General features: G+C 37.6%; 1 protein-coding gene across 13 annotated transcripts in view; it reads left to right on the top strand.

The window, feature by feature from the left end:
- dachd (dachshund d) overlaps nt 1-22,992 on the top strand; it is a 181,155-nt gene that overhangs the window by 78,034 nt on the left and 80,129 nt on the right. For 7 of the 13 annotated variants that reach the window (XM_051904700.1, XM_051904704.1, XM_051904693.1 and 4 more), the window contains 4 exons: nt 14,001-14,173; nt 14,489-14,624; nt 15,896-16,030; nt 16,700-16,852. In XM_051904700.1, the coding sequence (XP_051760660.1) occupies nt 14,001-14,173; nt 14,489-14,624; nt 15,896-16,030; nt 16,700-16,852 (597 nt within the window). The remainder of the gene's footprint in view (nt 1-14,000; nt 14,174-14,488; nt 14,625-15,895; nt 16,031-16,699; nt 16,853-22,992) is intronic. The other 6 variants (XM_051904698.1, XM_051904697.1, XM_051904699.1 and 3 more) reach the window with 1 other exon arrangement.

Below are 22,992 nucleotides of genomic sequence, written 5' to 3'. Positions count from 1 at the left end.
GTGAATATTCATAGCGAATTCTTGATGTCATTAATCTAAACCAATGAAATGTGATTTTCAAACTCAGGCTGATGTAAACAAAACGATCTTACTCACGCTGACTGACAGATCCGAAGCGTGCACACAAAGACACAGTATTTCAAAAAGGCTTTGTGAGTATTCACACAAACATTATCTGTTATGTCTTAAGTGAACGTTTGGTTAACTGTTGGGGAAAAACATCTGATGTGTAACATTATATTAGATCCGAGTGATACAGTTGTAGGTCTTAATAGATAGGCTGTCTGTTAGGATTTTGTTAATCAAACAATTGTGGAATCATGGGAAAAATTTGAATATATATATTTTTTTCTTATAGATATGGGTTTTGACTTGGTTTGTGCCAAATCTGGTGGGTATTACCAATTTTAAGGTATGGTTGCTAGGTGATTTGTTTTGGAACCTTTAGAAAACTTTAACTCGATTTTTCTCAAAATTGACTTTGCTGACTTTATCGACTTCAAACAGGTGTAGCTCAGTCATTTTTTGTCGGATTCCAACAAATCATACACCATTTTGAAGAATTACAATAACTCATTTTTGAAAATGTGCTCATTGCGACTTATTTTGCCAGCACGGGTCACAAATATAAATACCATGCTATTCCTCCAGTGTTATATATTCTGATTGAGATTCTTAGTGTAGTGCAGAATAGATTTAGTCTGAAGTACAGACAGGCTGATAGTAAGTGTGTGAAGGACATTGTACTCTCCTCCGGACTTGTTAGTGTTGATGCAAATTGGATGGGCTAATGTTTCTTCTGCATTAAATATTCAGCTCAATCACAATCGCCGGCTTGCATCACTATTATTAATTACAAAAACAGAGAGAAAAACAGTCAGCCAGTTTAAGTTGGAGCCAAACAGCCTAAGCGAGAGAGGAGGTGGTGAATGTGATTAAACTTAGCGCTCGCTTCCCTTTTGATTCTTCCCCAGAATTTTTTCAAGGAGGTGGGGGGTTCCCTTCTCTTACAATGTGGATTGTTCCACTGACTCACAGGAAACGGCACGATTAGAGATCACAAACCAAGCAAAACATATGCCTAGAAGACACACAAACAGTGATCCGTTCTCTCGCATTGAATAGACCTGAACCAAAACCAACACCTGCCTTCTTCCAGCAAGATGAATTGTTTGATTTTTTTCATTTATTTTTATTTCTTTCTTTCCTTCCTTGTGACTCATGCTTTTGCTGCCTTCAGGCTAAGAAATGGAAAGAGGTGAAAAGAATCTCTCTCTTGGTGGCCACTGGGTGCCATTTTGCATCTGATTCCTTGCCACGGCAACGTTAATGGACCTTAAATCCTCTCCGTAATTAGATGGGGGAATTGTGTGTATCACCAACCAGATGATGCTGCCATAATGAAATAAGCGACAAACTTTCAGGCATGTATGTGCGCGCGTTTGTGTGTGTTTCTCTGATTTAGCGAGTTAGCGTGCTCAGACCTGGCCCAGACCTGGCGTTTAGCATTTTGGGGACGTGGGGGAGTGCAAACCTGTCACGTCAGGGCTGGTGACAGGTGTCTATGTTAGGGACAGAATTAAAAGTGATGTGGGGAGATGATGGGTGGGCCTCCCACCATCGATGAGGTCAGGCCGCTAATTCCGCCAGGCTTCTTCTGGCAGAGGAGGCCAGCACTCAAGAGATGGATCTGTAGAGAGACCGCAGCTGTAAGCGTGGAGGAGCTAATTGGTCCTTATCTTGCTGTCCCATTCATCTTCATTTTTTACCAATTACCGAGCATTATCTGTGTTCTCGGTTGGATATGGGAGTTAATCCTTTTTGGTTAAGCTGCTAGTGCAGCTTGCAAATTTCCATTGGTGGAGCGGGTGAAAGAGTCAGAGTGAAAAAACAAACTCGGGAAACTTCTCATCATTGTACACAGGAAGGAATCGATTGGAAATGACATCACAGGAGGGAAAAGAAAAAAACAGCGGGGAGGAGAGGAATCAATTATTGGTGTTATAATTCAAGCTCTTGTTTGCAAACGTTGCAGTGTCATTGATTAAGTTGTTTTCATTGCGCTTGCCATTATTGACTTGTTAAAACCATATTTTCTTCTAATCGCTGGTTTCAAATGTGCAACCAATCAGCCGGTGGTGTTTCAAATCTTGTAATAATTACTAAAAATGTATGCATTTGTGGCAAAATTACCCTTTTCGATGCATGAGATGAAGAATCACTTCAAAGGGAAACCAACAGTCTCTGAAGCAGTCAAAATCTCTCTTATTATGCACTTAACCATATGGATAAGCATGCAAACACATTAATAACTGCAAGACTCGTGCCTCTTATTGTGCTTGTTACACTGTCAAGAGCAATCTCGTCATAAATTCAATGCATCACTGCGTCAAGCACTCTGCGCTTTTAACTGACACTGAGGAAGTCGGTAGCGGTGCGATATCTGTCTGATGAGCGCTGTCACATTTCTTCAACACCTATCAAAAAACATAGACCCTAAACCCATTGTCTTTACAGCAGGCACATCCATCATGCATCGGGGCCGTGTCGCATCTTTATAATCAGCCGGCTTGTACATCGAGCCCTCATTTAGCATAAAGCGTTCATGCTCAATGCCGGGCCTCTTAAAATAGCTCCCCATAGAGGATGGATTGAGTGAGCCATGCCTCCTGCTCTTTGATAGGGATCTGTTTGGTCACACACAGCACCAGCTGTCATCTCAGCCTCGACTGCTGTGATTTAATTAGTCTGTTTATGTCCTTTCTAATAATAAATCCCACACTGTGGAAGGACAAATCCAACAAGGGTTGCGCTTTGTTTTTCAATCTGGCGGCCTCGCACTGCTAAACGTGGCATGGCAACGACAAACAGCAGAAAGTTTCGGTTAAATCGTGTCTGTCTGTTTGACTTTAACTTTTTCTTCCTCTCTTTTCTTATGCTTCCATCTAAGTCAGGGTTATATAGTTATAACTAAAATATTATTATATCATGGATAGAATTGAAATGATTTTTTTTTATATGACATTTCCTGTGATTAAAAGGGGTCAAAAATATTTTCTGGGATTTTTTTTCTCAACTGAACAGCTATTGTTGCTAAGTTGATTCAAATTGTTTAATCCAACAACTAAAATACACTGACACTGTTTTATACTGAATGAACACAAGATAGGAAATAGACTTCATTTGAGTGATGATGCAAATGAAAACTCAACAGTTTGTTTGAATCATCATTCAAATGTCCACATGGAATTTTTACATATATTCAAATGCTTTACTAAAACTATGTGTAAATAAAATGTAGCTAATATAGCTGTGCTCTATGTATTTGACTAATATGAATGATGAATCATTTAAACTTCATCAGAGTTTTGAATCAGTTGATTGAAGTGAACACTTTGAACTGATTCAAGGAAATTATCTTAATGGCGTTTTGCTACTAAAGTTTAAATCCAAAACATTCTTGCAATTCGTGAGACACGTAAAACTAATTTAATGACATTCTTTTCAGGAAACTTACTGGCCAAATAAAAGGGCAATAAAATTATCATCATATTCATGATGTTGCTTAAAGCGATAGTTCACCCAAAAATAAAAATGATCCCATGATTTACTCACCTTCAAGTCATCCTAGGTGAATCCGACTATCTTCTTTCAGACGAACACAATCAGAGATATATTTAAAAATATCCTTAGTCCTCCAAGGTTTATAATGGTTGTGAATGGGAACCCAAGTAAAAAAAAAAAAAAAAATGCTTCCATCCATAAAAAAGATGAATCCATACAACTCCAGAGGGTTAATAAAGGCCTTTTGAAGCGAAGGGATGTGTTTTTGTAAGAAAAATATCCATATTTAAAACTTTATTAATTCAAATAACTAGCTTCCGGCGTAAGACCATACGCAGAAGTCGACTTGCACCAAATAAGTAACCCGTGACGCGATGATGCAGGATATAAGAGTATCGTAAGCTTAGACGCCTCTCACGGTTCAAACAAATAGGGCTGTGCAACAAACTCAAGCTCCTCTTCTCTTATATCGAAATCCTCCGACATTTCTCTTTAAAATTTCTTGTTTTAGACTTCTAATTTGTGACCGGCGTTTTGTTTTGCTCTCTCCTCTGCGCCTCTGTGTTCGTCATTGCGTCGGGGTCAAAGGTTGCTCTTCCGCCCAAATTGACATGCGCAGTATGCGTACGGTCGTCCACCGTAAGCTAGTTATTTGAATTTATAAAGTTTTAAATATGGATATTTTTCTTACAAAAACGCATCGCTTCGCTTCAGAAGGTTTTTTATTAATCCCCTGGAGTCGTATGGATTACTTTTTTTTATGGTTGAATGTATTATTTTTGACTTCAGAACGCGGCCCCCCATTCACAACCATTATAAACCTTGGAGGACTAAGGATATTCTTAAATATATCTCCGATTGTGTTCGTCTGAAAGAAGATAATCATATACACCTAGGATGGCTTGAGGGTGAGTAAATCATCGTATAATTTGAATTTTTGGGTGAACTATCCCTTTAAATTAAATCACCACGAATATAGTATGAAAATGTGAAATATTGCCCAGAAGTCTGCTGAGTGAAAAACCAGCCTGCAGCTAAACAGTGAAAACATGTTGTTCACTTCCTAGCCACATCTGAGTCGCACCAGCAGAAATCAGGGCAATGATTCATTCCTTATTACGCGCTGACTGAGTCCCACCATAGGCATTTAGCATTGCAGATAGCCAGTTTCTTCAAAACCGCCTCACCTGTGTCAGTTTACATTGTTGAATGCTGTTTTGTCTGGCCTTAAACATCAGCAGGGCTCTTCACGGGAAGGCAGGAAGCATTGGTAATAGCTCTGAGACCGGGATGAGAACCAGGGCTGAGTTTACAGAGACACGCTGCCTCTCCTGGGCATTCGTTTCTGAGTGCCTCTATTAGTGTGTTGTGCTCCTGGGAAGCAGGTGACAGATAAGTGGAGAGCGTCACACATTTTAATAGAATTTCAAAAAGATAACTCGATAATCACTTACTTTTTTAATGAAGTCGAATTGCTTGTTTTAATTCCGGTTGCATCGACAGTTAAGCATCAGCATAAAATTGAATATGCATGATTTTGGAAGAGGGGGGAGTTGGGTGTAAAAATGTGCAAAGCGCTGGTGTACACAAATGCCTACAACTGCAGAAACAGATTACAAAATGGGAATTGATTAAACATTATTTCTGTAATGATCCGTATCATGCTCTATCATCTCTGAAAAGCAGCACAGCTCTACGTTTCTGCAGTGAGCGTAGCCGGCATGAACGTGGTGCATGTTCATGCGGATATTTGTGTCTGCAGAGTAAATGAAATAAATAAGTAGCCGGTTTACTTGTCGGGCCTCATCAACATTAAAGCTCGTTCTTCATTAATTGGATGAATTAATTTGGAGCCGTTTGATTCAGTTGTGAGATGTGGTGCGTTGCCCGTCCCTCTTTACTAATCTCTGTCAGGTTGCATTTATAAGTGGAATTGAGTGACCTTTGGAGGCAAAGATAGGGATGAAGAGATCTGCGCAATTTGAAAAGACAATGTCACATGGTGTAAATGTGATACATGTAATAAATGACATTCAACCTTTCACACACGATAAGCTTCTGCGGTCTATAATGCGAAAGATGCGTGCGCTTTGACTGTTTAGAATATTCCTCCGATAGGTCATCTCACTGCACTCAATTACGAGAGAGAAACAAACCAGCGTGTGATGCGTAACCGCCGTGCCTTATGATGACAGAGAGGATGCGGTGCAATCGGAATATTGCTATGATTATTGCAGTGATAATAACATTGCAGCAATTAGAACATGAGAAATGAAGGCGCGGCCATTATCACTCACTGGTATCAATCATGCCTGGAGCACCATTAACCCGAACCAGACAAGCGATCCTGCTCTGGGTCAGGCTTCTTGCCAGAACAAATCATCCCACTGCCTCAAGTTACAGAAGGTAGCCTGCATTTAGCCTGGGTGGCACAAAATACAGGAATTTGTGCACTTGAACTTTTCTTAGTGACCCAGAGGAAATTTGGGTGCTCAAAGCTTTGAAGAGTTCTTGGTTTGTTTCAGATGTTTCCACTGAATGTCTTTCGTAGAAAAGAAGATATATAGACACAAATGTAGACACAATATAGAGCTAGATAAGTAATGTGGATTTCATAGATCAGATAAGTTGCATTTTGCCCATAAAGAGATCTCAGAAGTGAATTTTTCTGAAAGATATTTTTAAAGGGATAGCTCTCTCAATAAATCACTCTGTTTTTATTTATTTACTTAAAAATTAAAACAGACTTTTATATTTTATGAATACAAATATAATGCAATATTTATTTTATTTTATTTTATTTTATTTTATTTTATACTTTCTCTACATGTTATCTCTAATTGCTGGATAAACATTCTATCTCTTGTGAAACACAAAAGATGATATTTTGAAGAATTTTACAAGTGTAACGAAGTCAATGTGGTCCAAAACAACACTGTACCTCATTGATTTTTGTTGTATGCATAAAAATACATTTTTCACAGAAGAACAAAAAAGTCATACAGGTTTAATGACATTATTTTCATATTTGGGTGAACTATCCTTTTAAGCACATTCAATAAGACCAAGGCTGTATGACAAACATAACAAATCTCCTTTCACAAGGAATTTCTGAATCACGCAAAGATGCAGCCTCTGCAACGTGATGCTAATTTTGTAATTAGAACAGATGATGCAAGAGGCTGTCTTATCCCCTGGAAAGCCGTCTCATGGACCCCTGCACTGTGTGATTGATAACGCCGTTCGATACATTTCATTTCAGAGTCCAAGTCAAATGACAACTGCTTGCCATTGACCAAAAGCAATCTTTTTAAACGGGACCCTTTGCTCAGTATCTGATGGAAATGATTCCCCCCACCCCTCCTCTGCCTGGGTGTCACAGTCCCTAAGGGAGGGTGGGGTTATTGATTGGACTTGAATATATTGTACCCTCTGTGGAAACATCTGCTAGTAATGTTCGGTCCCTTCTGCTTTCCCTAAACCAGCAGTAGTTTATAGAGAATGATACGGGACACATTTAAGCTGAAACTAATTCAAAACGAAATTGAGTGTGCTTTCAGTGATGTGTCCTGAAGCCTGTATCTAGGTATCTCACACCATGCAAGTAATTGCATTAACCAGACCACAAGATCACAGTGTATATGTGGTGCCAACTGTGATGATACACACCAAAAAACAAAAGAGCGAACCCATAGCCTTATTTGTCATTTGTGTTTTTATTTTATTTTATTTTTGTTTTGTTTTATTTTATTTTACATTTTATTTTATTTTTTTTTTTATTTTTTTTATTTTTTTTTATTTTGTTTCGTTTCATTTCATTTAGTTTCATTTCATTATTTAATTTAATTTTTTATTTTATTTTATTATTTTTTATTTATTTATTTTGTTTTGTTTTATTTTGTTTTTGTTTCGTTTAGTTTAATTTCATTATTTAATTTAATTTAATTTTTTTTTATTAATTTAATATTTATTTATTTATTTTATTATTTTATTTTATTATTATTTTTATTATTTTGTTTTATTTTGTTTTGTTTAATTTTGTTTAGTTTCATTTCATTATTTTATTTTATTTTATTATTTATTTTTTGTTTTGTTTTTGTTTCATTTAGTTTCATTTCATTTCATTATTTAATTTGATTTAATTTTTTAATTTTATTTTATTTTATATTACTTTATTATTATTTTTTTTCAGCATGAGCAAAATGCAAATGTGTACATCTTAGGAATGGCCAATAAAACTATTTTGATTATTTGATTATTGATGATAAATTATTGATTGTTTGTTTGTTTATTTAATTATTTAATTATTTAAATTCTTTCCTTCTTTAATGAACATAAAATGAAAATTGAAAAAATTGTTGAACAAATATAATTTTCTTTTTATTTATCATTTCATAGACATTTAGATGTACATAAAATGCACTTCAACGATACGATTCTGTATCAGAATGTCATATCATACGTTTTCATACGTTGGCCAGCTTGCGTAACAGGTAGTGACCAAAACCACTCCACCATATGCCAAGAACTGCTGCTGGGTCTTTATCCTCCTGAAGGAAGAATAAATAAATAAATAAATAATAAAACAATACTGTCTGTCTCCTCCGTAATCCTTACCACATGTTTGCTTTGATGGTTGTGGGGGGTTGCGGGTCTGCGTAATTATGCTACCTCATCAAACCAGAGATGTTTTGTTGCCATTATTTTTTACACTCACAAGTGTGTAATAGATGTTTTCACAAGTGTGTAATAGATGTTTTTCTTTGCCCTCTGTTTCTTATTAAGCACTCTCCCTTCAGAGTGAGCATAGTAAATGCCTGTTTTACACAGGGATGCAGTTTCTCTGTTTTTGTGGCTTCAGATCACATCACATACTCAAGAGTCTGGGGGTGTTTTTAGCACTCCGTGATTGTTGGTGATAGTGTACAGGTCTGTTTCTTTTTTATTATCATTTTGGAGGGGGAGGGTGGGGGGGGGGGATATTAACAAATTCAAGATGTTATTTTTATGATTAGCATTAAGATTATAAACAGGAAGAAAAGACTTTAAAGTTTTTCTCAATGACACAGAAAGACCGTGGGTGGCTACTTCAAAGTGAAATACCTTCCTCTAACGGGCCTTAATGAGTTACAGCGTTTAACAGCCTTGACTAGCTATGCCGTCTGGGGAAAAGAGAACAATCTATACCCGTACCATAGAAGCATGTCTGTTTATGAAGGACCTATGCGTTTATTTCCGATAACATCTTCTCTACACAGATGGAGCTCTGCTTTTTTATGGTTGAAGGTCCTTTGTAATAGCAAGAATGAATTTATGAGTAGCCGATTTTATTTTTACAATTAAAATGCAGTGTTGTTTGCTATTTGAATGAGAAACCTGTGGCAAAAGCCTTGACAGTTGGGTACTGCAAAAATAACAATCTGCCATTCTGAAACACCACATGAAAAACAATTTAAACTGTTATCCCGATTCAACAGCTACTTCAAAAGGCATAAGATTTTGGCTCTCAAATCAAAGGGACGAGCAAAAGAACGTCTGTTTAGATAAGAGCATTTACAACATACTGCTCCGTCGCGTTGTGCTCGCAAACAAAGATGGATAGGCCAGAAACAAGTCATTTAATTAGCGCTGGAACCCACGTCTCCGACTCCGGCAGCCAATTACACATTCCAACGGCATCTGCAGGTCCTATTTCACGGGAGGAAAGCAAATCTTCCCTGGCTCGGCTACATACAGTACATCTTTTCTCTTCCATTTAAGAGAAGGTAAATAGCAGAGATGGACAGCTTCATTAGACAGCATCTGAGGAGCAGGCAGGGCGGATTGTCGCTTAAATAGTGGGCTTTTACTGGAGGGCTAACCGGCGACCTCAGATCAATTACAGCTGACATTATTGTTTGTCGTGAGCTCTTCCAGGACAGAGGAGTAGAGGCAGAACGAGCCCTGGCTCTGCTGAAAATGTAATTTTCCTCCTCTTTTGCTTTCATTCCACAAACAATAAATCACTCAGTTGAAGAGATAATAAAGTGCCAAGTAGGAGCTGGTTTAATTTTTGTCAAGGGAAAGCTTCCTCCCTCACAGGATAATGCAGGATGCTAGTGCTCTGAAGGCCTGCTTTCAACACACAGTGGCTGCTTCATTCTGTCTCTTTTTAAGGGCCACTGGAATCAAAGTTCATCGGTTTGACAATAATATCTTAGTTCTTAATTCATGCAAATTGCAGCAGTTTATCGCTTTTTTGATATTTTATCATTTTTTTGCATAGCTTAAAAGGATAGTTCACCCAAAAATGAAAATTCTGTCATCATTTACTCACCCTCAAGATGTTCCAAACCTGTATGAATTTATTTGTTCAGCTGAACAGAAAGGAAGATATTTGGAAGAATGTCAGTAACCAAACAGATCTTGCCCCCCATTAACTACCATGGTAGGAAAAATAAATACTATGGTAGTCAGTGGGGGGCGAGATCTGTTTGGTTATTGACATTCTTCCAAATATCTTCCTTTCTGTTCAGCTGAACAAAGAAAATCATGCAGGGTGTTTTGTGTGTGTATACAACAGCTAGTTCTGTTCCTCAAATCTGATTGGCTGAGAGGGCTTCCAGGAGTGCTGATATTTTACAAAAAAAAAAAAAAAATATATATATATATATATACACACACATATACATATATTGTTCATGCAGGTACACGACGAATACAGTCAGTCACAGGCGATCCACACTGGAATTCAGAAGGGGGCGCGTGCGGTAATGCATTGTAGCCTAACCACACAAGCATTAACCACCAATAATCGCAATAAGCTCTGTGTTTTGTTACATTCGATAAGAAACAAAGTGTCATCTTTCATATTCTGTCGATTTTATCACGAAATTCAAACAAAAAAAATGCCGTTTTGATGCTTTTTGCTGTGGCATAACAGATGCTGAATAGGCGCCTCAGTTCCAGCGGCAGAGTGGAGCGCAAGTGTATGCGATCATCTCTTCCTCTTCATCTCTTCTCAACGTTAATAAAACAGCTTGTAAACAATGTCACGTAGTATTACATTTACCTCAGAAATGCCATTCAGTGTCCACAGCTTGTAAGTTCGCAAGAAAAATGAACTATTTTGCTAAATATATGCACTATATTAGCCTATATATTAATTATATTTTACTTAACCAGTTAGTGATGTCTTAATTATTAAATATATGTTCAAATAAATCTGTCATGAAAACAAGTTTTGACAGCCACTGTGTAAATGATTATATTTCAACAAAGAATTGGAGAAACATAATTTTATAATTGGACATAGAGGTTAATGCACAAACTCTTAATGTGCAATTTACATGTTTACATAAAAAAAAATGTTATTATTATTATTTGAATGTTGATGATTATATCTAAAAATAAATAGCAACTGAATTTAATAGTTTGGGCTTTGTTGTAACCTTTAATATTACAGTAATGTGCAAGTAAGAGCTCCCTATATTTACAGTATTAGCATAGATTTGTTTATCCTTAAGAAAATTTTAATTATAACTGAATGAATTTAATGACAGAGAGACAGTTTGTTCAGTAAACCACCGTTTAATAAAAAGGAAAAAAAGCCCTGCTGTATCGAACCGTAACTTCAAAACTGAGGTACGTACTGAACCATCATTTTTGTGTACCGTTATTCCCCTAATATATATAGTCAAACCAAAATTTATTCAGACACCTTGAACATTTCATTCATTAATAGTTTATTCTCTATAGTTTAAAAAAAGGTAATAAAATATGACAAGATCTCAGAGTTAAACTGTGTCAGAAAAAATAATCTTAATTATGTCAGATAACACTTAAGCAAAATATGGTCAGGTCAAAGTGTCTGAATAATTTTTGGTTCCAGATTTTTATCAGTTTTACTGGTAGTGCATGGTAATACTGGTAATATGTCACAGTTTACTTTTTACTTTATTTTGCTATCCTCACTTACATAAATGAACTACAGTGTCCTGCATCCACTAGTAAAAATATATTAAAAATATCAAAAATGTCTGAATAATATATATATATATATATATATATGTGTGTGTGTGTGTATATATATATATATAAAATGTATAATGAATTTTATTATATATAATAATATGTATTATGAAGAAGACTTTTTTTATTGACCCATATACAGCATAAAACAGGCATATTCTAAGATAGTATGACATATTTATATTTATCTAATTTCTAAATGTTGCCTCAGGACTAAAGTTTAAATTTATATATAAAAAGCGTTTATATCTTGAAATAAATATAAATTAGCTGCTAAGGTGAATTGATTTTATCCTTGTAATTTAATCAATAATCTGCAACGCAATAGAATAAGGTGTCTTTATTAAATAAAAATCTTTATTGACAAGTTAAAATTCATTAATATTGTAAAATAGCCTCAACAGTGTCTAAAGGGGTTTTGTTTTGCGGCAAATTTGTTGAAAACTACAAAAGAAAGAAAAAGACATGCAGTTGATGAACAATGTGACTGCTTCATCAGACATCTAGATTCTAGACATCCATAGTTCATCGCCTTTCAGTCTGTCTGAAAAGCCTTGGTGGACCTCTTTTAGCTTGCATCATGTTTTCTTATGCTTTTCAATAGGCCATTATGGCTGAAACATCACTTAAGGATGGCGGAACATGAAAGGAGGTGGGACGGGGAGAGAGAGGGAGAGAGATTAGGCCCCTGAGAGCAGTCTGCTACTGTAAGCCCGTAGTCATTCACACACGCAGAGTTCTGCTTTGTGGAAGTCGGTCAACACAACAGACATCATTCACCGCCAGGCTGATAAAGGACACCCATTTAAATGACAAAAGCAAAGTCATATCAGACTTTAATACGTTTCTCCACTCTCTTGTAAATGTTGATTTCCTGAAATCCAGTCAGATCTTCTTGAGCGAATCACAAAGGCGCGCCGGCACTCAATCCAGCTCTCGAAAGCTTTGAAAGGTAGATACGTGCATGAATGCCTCTCTCAATTTGTTTCGACGTGGCGCTGTAAGTATCCTGCAATCACACGCTGGCGCCGTGGCAGGTTTTAATTGAGTCCGGTCCTGCGAGTGGTAATTGATTCAGACTCGGCACTCGAGGAGAGACGCCTTTACAAGGTGCTGCTTGGCCTCTCGTTCTTTTAATCTCCGCCTCCTTTTTAATGTCAGGGAATGTGTTTTCCCTGTGCATCTGCTGGTCATCTTTCTTATGGAAATGTACAATGCTTCACCGAGAGGCATTGACACTGAAGGGACCCCCTCCATCCTCCCTTTTTTTTTTTTCGTTTTTTCTGATGTAGACTGTCTCACAGCCCTTGGCCACTGATATTTCGCACAAAAACAACTCACTGGATTATCCCTCTGTGTCTCCCGTTACCTTGAGCCAGACAGGGAAGTGTGGGATGGAGCACGGGGCCGCCCGCTCGATCGGATCTACTGCGAACGCTCAAGTTTTCTTTCAAGCGCTCGAGTGGTGCCTTTGACCGCCCGAGACCGAAATTTCTCTCAGTTACTTTTGATCCTTTAGTTCAAAGTCAGGAGTGGGAGTGAGTGGGTCTTTAGTTCAGGGACACACACCAGGCTGTGACCTTATTTGTGTGCATATGTCCTTTGAAAAAGCGGGACAGCTTCCTTTCTTCCCATTTAATCACTGTCTAAGAATGTAGCACAGTTCGCATTAGTTATATATATGAGTTTAACAGTACATTCATGTGTCCTCCTGCAGGATCTGGTTTTCCTCATCAAAATACTTTGAATGTCTTAATTATTTCAATCAGTGTAACTATCAAGGACTTTAAAAAATGACGTTATAAATGCACTCTGTTATACAAGTAATGGAGTTTCTGGCACAAATACTCGTAATTAGCTTGTAGGCATCTCATGATACACACTTAGTTTTAATTGGCTCATTTTTGCTCATTTTAACTAATGCCTTTCATGTTTGCCTTATTTTTCCTCAGATATTTTGAATGCGTTTACTATTAATGGTGAAATATTTCCATAATTTTCCCTTTCCCAACATAATAAAGATTAGTTTAAATCTCACAATTATTAGCTTATTATAACAGTAATCACCAGAACACTATATATTATTAACAGCGATATGTATTATTAACAACAAAAGCGATTATTTATGTTTCTAATGACCATAATGGCTTGAAAATATGCCGCAATTATTTTTTTTGTAGTCGTCAATAGCTTTAATATAATACATTATCTAATGTGACGATTATTATTTAATGAATATTTACTCTGTAAGCCACCCTGGTCGCACGATAGGTCACGTGTGAATAATTCATGGCGTTTCTCCTTTAAATCTTCCTCTCTTCTTAAGCAGTACGCTTTCTTTTCTGTCTCACACGTGTCTTCCATTTGCACACAACTTAATGCCAGAAATGATTAATTAATCAGCTACTTTCCCCTCTCATCTTCAGGCTTGGAACTGCCGTTTATGATGATGCCCCACCCCCTGATCCCTGTCAGCCTGCCTCCCGCATCCGTCACCATGGCGATGAGTCAGATGAACCACCTCAGCACCATCGCCAATATGGCCGCCGCAGCACAGGGACAGAGTGCCCCATCCCGAATGGTGACATCAGTGATTAAGGTAACCCACAGCGCCGTTCTCTCATTGTGTCGTGCACATCTCTCATCAGCCATTGGGGGAAGGTGGAGGGGGCTGGGTGGTGCGCGATCTGTGCTTTCATACGGCATTGCAGGGAACAGTCTGTCAGACAATAGCCTGGGAAAGAAAGCAAGGAAAGGATGCAGAGAAAAGGTGGGGGGGACGGTGCCTCAAAAAAAAAAAAAAAAAAAAAAAAAAAGCATGGACGCTTGTGTGTCCATGGAGGTGTGTTGCTGAAAAGAGTGTGTCATGTAATGGCCGCCCTGGCTGTGTTTGTTTTTCCTGTTGGCTGTGCAGGAACGGGTCCCCGACAGTCCCTCCCCTGCCCCCTCTCTGGAAGACGGCAGGAGGCCGGGGAGCCGTCCCTCATCCCAGCGCAGCAGCAGCGTCTCCAGCTCTCCCGCGCACACGGAGAGCTCCTCCGACAGAATGCGTATGTTCACCTCATAAATCTCTCTCCCACTCTCTTTGTCTCTCAATTTCTCTCCCTCGTCTCTTCCAGCGTCTCCGCACACCGGCGCACATGCATTCAAGAGCTACTAAATTCCGCACTAAAAATGCCTCTTGTTAAGAGCGTAGCACACGTGCGTCCCTCCCCGCTTTCTGTTGTTTTCAACAGATGGCAAAGATATATTAACTATCTTTTTTTTTATCTTTAAGTTTCTCTCTGGCTCTGGTTGTGCAAAGACAGACCTCAAATGTTTTCATCATTAGCTGTGTCATAAAATAAAAACAATGTCCTTAATCACTGAGAGGGCCTGTATGTATGTTTCTCGTCATCTCTGAAATATGCTACCATGTTTTATGATGTTATTCTGGAAGCGGAGTCTTAATGAGTAACTGTTTATTTTGATTAAAAACTTATTTGAGCTCCAAAAGTTACATTGAAAATCTGGGGTTTGAACCTGGAAATATGTTGTTAAATTGATTTTAAATAGAGAATTTGTGATATAAAATAAGACTCTGCTCAATTCAAAATCAAATCATTAAATGTGTGACATTGATCATGTGAGCAACTTTGTACAGATGGTCAGATGATCTTGCTTACATTAAAGCTCAATATGCTCTTTAGATCATCACAGATCATGTGAACTTAAATCAACATAATCAGATTTTACACAAACTCGTGGAGTTTACGTAGCTCCAGATTTCTTGTTGTTAAAGCAAAACCCATTATTTAATTAATTGGTTTTTTTTTTATTTAAAACTAAATTATTATGTTAATAATCTAATTTGTAATGAAAATGTTTTATTAAATTATAAAAATACTAAATCATTTTCACTAGTGGTCTCAGGCTTTAGGAACCCACTGAATGTTTGATATGATGTATTTCAACCAATCTAGTGAATCACATGTTTTTGAGAAAAAAAGGCCTTTTTATTCATAAACAGAATTTTTTTTTTTTTTTTTTTTGACTTAAGTTCTGTCGCCTCATCTCAGATGTTATAGAGAATTGCACTGAGAATTGCACACGCCAGGCAGAGTGGCAAATGTGATTTTGATTGACTGGCGCATTGATTTGGAGATGAGGTATACCAGAAGTCACAAACAGTTGAAAGCCAAGGACGTATTCACCTTCTCTAGCCACTGGACGACGAGGGCTCTTTTCAACTAGAATCGTAATTTATCACTCGAGGTGTTTTTGCGTTGTCAATTGAGAGTGTGTGGAGATGGGAATAATGTGTTTCTGTGTTCTCTCAAAGCTGTGCATCAGAATGGACTGTCGATGAACCAGGCATTACTGGGCCTGTCTCCCAGCATCTTACCCGGGCCTAAAGAGGGCGACCTGGCAACTCACGACATCGGCCATGAGGCCAAGAGAATGCACCTGGAGAAAGGTCAGAGTTCAATACCTAAAACCAGCAAAATAGCTCTATTGTTTTATTTTATGGAAAATCTATGGAACACTTTAGAGTATGACACTGCTGTGCAAAAATCATGTTACTGGTTTCCAAGATACTTTTTCATATTACACTGTTAATCTCTCTTTTGTACCGAAAACTTGGTACAACAATGTTTGTTTGGATGGTAATGGGGTTTTTGGGCAAGTATTTTTTCAAGTAACTTGCACTATTAATTAAATAGCTTAGTATGGAAATATGGTAATCACTATAGCTAGGCATGTAGCTAGTAGAATGCTATATATATATACTGTTCAAAAGTATGATTTTTTTTTATTCACTTTTATATTCTTGTATTCACTCCTTTATTCACTATATCACTCTGAACAAAAATAATTCATTAAACACAGGTGGAGTGTCCATTTAAAAACTTTAAGAACCCAAATTTAGACATTGATTATGATTTCCAGATGCCTTTTTACTAAATTACATCCAAACAAATCTCCAGCTTTCGAGTATAAAATTGGCGGAGGCTTAACATTTGCCCAATTTCTATACTTTTCAGTTTTCACTATTTACTTTGGCAAAGAAAAAATGAAGCGTCCTTTCATATGCTTTGCATAAACACGAAATGATGCATATAATAGATTTGAGAATTCTCTCCAGGCAAAAGGCAGGGCTGTGGAAGTGTTGGAGAGGGTGATAATGACATTAAAACCACGGTGGAAATCACTGGGCTGCACGTCCCCTGCTGGATCTGCCCGGAGAGGAGGCGCTGTGTAGGTCTCTCCCATAGACCGAGCAAGCCTGTGAATCAAAGTAATTAGCATGATTATATGAATTTACAGGTCAGACCTTAGGTGTGATGGGTGGGGGGTGGAGATGAGGTGTTTGTGTGGGTCTTAGGGGGATTGGTGTGTGCGGTCGATGTGTTTTGTTCAGTCTCGATCTCACGTTTCTAGTGACTGATTGTGTACTATACGAGGCCGCTGACATCTTGGCCTGTTTATGATAACATTATCACAGTACGTGTGATTCATTTTTTCCTATCGTTCCCCAATAGAGATGTGGAGATGGATCTGTCTAATCCCCCAGCATGCCATGGTTCCACCAGCCCCTTAAGATATCAATTGAGTTAGATTGGTCCTGATTCTCTCCGACCGAGTGAAAATCCACATTGTCTATTTGCATCGCTGCTGCATTATCATTCAGACGCTTGGCATGCTTAATATGTCACTCCTCTTGATTAGAATCCAAAGCTCTCTAACGTGTGCGGCAAAGGTCTCGGGCTGTGGAAAACATTTTTATAAAATAATCCATTAATGCAGAGGAGTGCAACTAAATTAGTTACCAATTTGCTGAGCATGAATTAATGAACAGAGCTTCTCCTGGCTCCCAGAGTTGTAATTTTCATAATAACCTCAGACCTTTATTTGGCAGGTTGTTTAGTTTTTTCGTTTGAAGGTTTTCATTAGTCTAATGAGGACTGTGCAAGGGCGAGCAGTCAGCACAATTTACATGAGGAAGCTATCATAATAAATGAGGCAATTTGAATAACACGCACAGGTTTATGCCGCGAGATGAGAGAGATCGTAGCGCCGGATCTGGAGGTAACCAATACATTAGACCAACTAATAACCAAAGTAATCCCAATAAAAGCCTTAAGTGAAGGGAATAAAATTAATGATAGATATATTGAACTGTAATGATATGATACATGATGCATTAGATTAATAAAATAAATGTGCCCCATTGTTAAAGAGGAGGGGCTCGTCTGGCTTGGCCTGCTTTTGTTTATGGCAGCCTTTTTAATTAGGGTTGTTCGTTGGATCAGTTTGTTTAGACAAATGAGATTACATTCCAATGGTTTAATGATATTTCTCCACTTGTTTGATCTTTATGGTCGTGGCAGAGCATTAAATTAATGCCACATCGTGCACTTTCGCTTCAGTGCGAAATATTACGATAGAGATGTTTACGTCACCTGTATCCAAGCAGGTTATGGCAGCAGATGAGTTTGGGACAGTTTTTGTGTCTTGTGCATTTAGAATATCACTTCACATTTAAGCAGTGTCACACGTGCAAGAGTGCTGTTGTTATAATGATACCACACAATCGTGAGTGTGATATTTCTTCAATACAACAGTTCAATAAACAAGAAGTTAATTTTTAAATGAATGTTCCTGTTCCTAAATGAATCAGGAATTAATTAATCTGTTCGAGTAAATGATTCAGTAACTGGCACAACAGTAAGCAAGAAGTTAATGTTAAGTAGCTTAAATTTTAGACATAATTTTACCAATTACTTTGTGTATTTTTGTTACGAAACTAGTTCCCAACAAAGTCAAAGCAGAATCGTTGTGTGTTTCCAAGCAACACAGAATAGCGGTGTTTTGTCCCTAAATGAATCAGGAATGAATGAATCTGTTTGAGTAAATGATTCAGTGACTCGCTCATAAAGACAGTTGCTTGTTTTGTTCCTGAATGAATCAATGTGTTTTAAATGAATTAGTTTAGTTAATGATTCAGTAATACAGACCGTAACCTGTTTTGTTCCAGAGTAATTAGTTGTTTTGAACAAATCGGTTGACTGAATGATTCAATGACTCATTCATAAAAACACTATCTTACTTCATTACTGAATAAATCAGTGTTTTTCGAAATATCTGTTGTGTAAAGACAATCTCATAAAGACAATGAACTTCTCGATTTAGGACTTCAATGCTATCACTCTCAGTTAATAAATAAAAAAGTTCTACAAAATCTCTGTCATGTTTTGCCAGCATATCTGTGCAAGTAGAATTTTAGACCGCATTAAGGTAGCGCTTTACCTTGAAGTGAAGCAAAAAAGCGAACAGTTTGCTCACATTTATTATAAAGTCTGGACTAATTGAATTGCTTCACAAAGGGAATCTGTCAGAATTGTTTTTGACAAGCCTCGCTCTTGTGAAACAGCAGGTAGTTGACAAACAAGGAAATTTGAAAGGCTCTAAAGCCTTTGGCAGTAAACTCATTTTGGACATCAAACATTTAACATGGTTCCTCTCCTTGGGGGAGCCGCCTGTGAATATATCCACATATGGGCGGGAGCTGTAGCTAAGCACCACACAATAACAACACTAGAAGAGTAATTTATGGGATAATAACTGCAAACAGTTTCTCTTGCCCAAAGGAATGGTAGAGGTTTATTTTTACCAAATGAGAGCAACGCTCATATAAATTATTCCTGCATTATTGATCATAACAGATGAGTCATATGTGATGACATTGATGTAATGTTGATGCCGCATGGCATGTGTTTAGTTATGCAAAATTTGATTTGTGCAAAGGACGTTCATATTGTAAAAATGCACAAACGCTTTTTCTAGTACTTTTTTGTTTCACATTTTTTAAAATGCTTCAAATTGTCCTAAGTACTGAAAAAAGGGGGGAAATGATAACGCCTGATCACAAAATCAAACATAAAGCATCACTTCTGATTGAGTATTGCTACAAATAATCGTGATGTCTTCATTTTACAAGTGTATATATGATTATTACCCTTTCCCCCTTTCGTAGTTACCACCGTATTCAAATACTTAAATGACCACATCCTCATCACAAGCATATTGTTTGACTTTGAAGAAACATTGTACCGTCACCAAGTCTCTCTATTGACAGTATATCATGACTTCGGTTATGCGAGTGATTGATGCATACACACCCTCCTCTGAATTCAGCATTAAATGTGCGTGGAATAATCGGATCTGATTTGGCCAAACAGACAAGCGCAGAGATGCAGTCATATGAATAATGGAGCATGGCAGCCGCAGTATCACTCCGATAATTTGCCAGCTGGTCAGTGAATGGCAAAGCATGTGTTAGCCATTATATGATTTCATCATAAAATACCTCATCCCCGAGAACATCAAAAGATGCGAAAATAAAAGTCTGTTGCTTTTAAAAACTCAAATCAAAGAGAAAAATTGAATCGTTAAAAAAAGTGGTGTACAAAAACCATGCTTCTATACTTTTAAGGTTAGTCTGACTGCATGACCACATTGCATTTGTGTATTGTAACTTGCAGATGGACGTTATCAGATCTTGGATTTTCAAGTTTCATGACATTAAATTTGATAGACATGAAGGGAGTGGGGAAATCTACTGTGATTTTTCTTTTTTTTTTTTTTTTTTTGTATCTGGCAGAATTAGATATTGTTCTTGCAGTGCAAGAATGAAAACTCATTAGATTGCTTTGCTGATGTAATTGTCTTCACAAACCCCAAGGACAGAGGCTTTATTTCATTTAGAGCGTAACGCTTGAGAAATAATCTGGCTAATTTCACTTAGCGTACTGCAGGAAATTGTACAAATCCGGTGGACCTTTTGAACAAAGTAAACATTATGATGTTTGATTCTTCCTGTATCATATAGCATGATTATGAAAAGGAGGATGTTTTCCACTTTAGTAGTCTGTAAATACAAAAATGAACAGGAAGTTACTTGTATGGAAGACTATTCTGCCTCACAGTAAAAATAAATAAATAAATAAATAAATAAATAAATAAAACAAGTAATTGTGACACAAGTTTTAAGATAAAGTCAAGATTGTTAGATATGAAGTCCCAATTGAAAGAAGTCACAAACTCTAGATTTCTTGTAATGCGTTACACTGATTTCCATTTGATCATTAGGTTTGTTGGAGAAAGAAACCAGAAACCAAAACTATTGAGCGAGGAATACAGTAGTTAGTTTAGAAATGTTTCTGGTCCAGCAGTTTTATGACCACCATTGTTATAGAGACATTGGTTTTTGCTTAGCAAACATGTTACTATACAACACACCTCCGGTTCTTTAACTCCATGTCTGATCATGGTAAACTTGCACACTCTCCTTTCATCAGACACACTTGCTTTCCAAGCATGTTTTCTATCGTCTTTTTAAGTGTCCTTGCGGTTCTGGCTTCAAAAGTGAAACGGACTGAGGCTTGTGCTGACTCGGCCGACTTTTCCTAAGACAAAAGGCTGGATCATTAGCCATGGGGATCTGAAATGTGACTTGGCAGACAATCACGGTGTATGATCAAACAACTTGTCAGTGTGTTCTGTCGAAATGAAGGGGTGCAAAAAGAAAGAAAAAAAATCATTCAATAGAGGATCAATCAAGTTTGTGAGCAGCGAAACAAATAGTGCTGATGATGCAAACGTGGGCCGTCCCTCCAGGACACGGCGCTTCATTTGGATATTTGTTCTCCCTCATGAATGTTCCATTACGTGATACCATGGACTGCTAATCACATTCCACAAGAAAGACAGTGCTTTTAGGAATGTTGAAAAGCGAGTGGTTCTTTCTAATCTTTGAAATGCCTTAAAAGTGACAGAATGCTTTCTCCTGCCAAGATGTAAGGCTTAGATAGAGAGATAAATATGCTGTGGTCAGCTAAGAGTATCTCACAAGCAGAGAGGCAAATTTAATAATGTATTATCATTCACTAGAGAAGGTGAAATCTCCTTGTCCATCACAACACGCCAGGGCCGTTTTATGTTACCCTTCATTTCAAAGGGAGCAATGTGCTGCAGAGACACCTGCTCTGATAAAAAGGAAAGATGCAGCTCTTGGCCTAGAGGGTTAGAGCTTCGCTTTTTGATTGCACTGGTAGTTCCACCGTTTTCCTTTCTCTCAGTTTGCAAGTGAGTTTCTTTTTGTTTTTGCACTACAAGGGCAATTAGAATGAACATGGTTCATTGTGCAGCACGGACAGTCTCTTTGTGAATTCTAAGTACATATCCGAGCATCTGCCCTTAACGGTATGCACACTGCTGTGAACATATTTATCATTTGCTTGCCCTTGGACAGACGAAATGTAACAATTAGCAATGCCGTTAATGCTAATTTGCGATTCAAGATGCAAAAAGCTTAAGAACAACTGTTGTGTTATGGTAAGGCTGACCCAGACGTCCTAGACATAACAATTAAATACCTCAAAGATCATTGTTTTCTGTGCACCTCTTTGTTTTATAAACATCATGTTCTCAGGCTGATTTACCAGACGTAACAATTAAAAAAGATGTTTTACTGACATAAAACACAGATTTCACTTTGTACATCTATCACAACTCTTGTTAAAGTGATAGTTCACCCCAAAATGAAAATTCTTTTTTATTGTTTGGACCCCATTGACTTCCAAAACATCTTTCTCCTGTATTCTGCAGAAGAAAAGCTAGCATACTGGTTTGGAACAGCACAAGGTTGAATAAATGTTATAAATTCATTTTTGGGTGAAATATCCCTTTAATGTCATATTGGAGCAGTTACACAGTAATGCAGCTCTCTTATTAAGCTGCTGAGTTTAGGGCAAAGTGTGTCAAATTTTACAATTTCACTGTTCCGTAATTATCAACGGATACTTAGGGCTGTTATATCCTTTCATTGTGAACAAAATCGTTCCTATTAAAAGAGAATAGGGGGTGGAGAAAAACTGCGGGAGGACTAATTCTCTTCTGTCTTGCAGCATTTGAAAGCTTGCTTAAGTGTTCCAGTCACCTTGACTTTGCAGCCACAGGCCCGGAGATGCTGTTGCTTATCCCGCCTAACCCCGGCCTGTCAATTAGGTGTTTAAAAATTAATCTCTTTAACTGGAAATACCATGCCAGCTTTCTTCCATCTGTAAATGGAGTGTTATTAATTCAAGCTGCGCAAAGCCAGTGTTATGAATAATGTTATCAAAACAGATTTCCACACGTTTAACACATCACCCGCTTTTAAAAATCCTAAGTATTTTTTTATAGCTGTGAACCAGACGCAAATGGATTTGCATCCATTTTCCTCTGCTCACGAGGGCATGAGAGACACAGAGAGAGGGCGTCAGATGGGGGGCTCCTAAGCTCTGCTTTTTAAAAAGTTTACATTTACATTTCTTTTTGTCTTTCATCTTCAGTCTCCAAAGCGGCTCAGTACATAGAGCCTGGATTAGTGCCAGA

Source organism: Ctenopharyngodon idella, chromosome 9 (genome assembly GCF_019924925.1).
Source record: "Ctenopharyngodon idella isolate HZGC_01 chromosome 9, HZGC01, whole genome shotgun sequence".
In the NCBI taxonomy this organism is placed as follows: Eukaryota; Metazoa; Chordata; class Actinopteri; order Cypriniformes; family Xenocyprididae; genus Ctenopharyngodon; species Ctenopharyngodon idella.
This window is presented reverse-complemented; position numbering and strand designations above follow the sequence as displayed.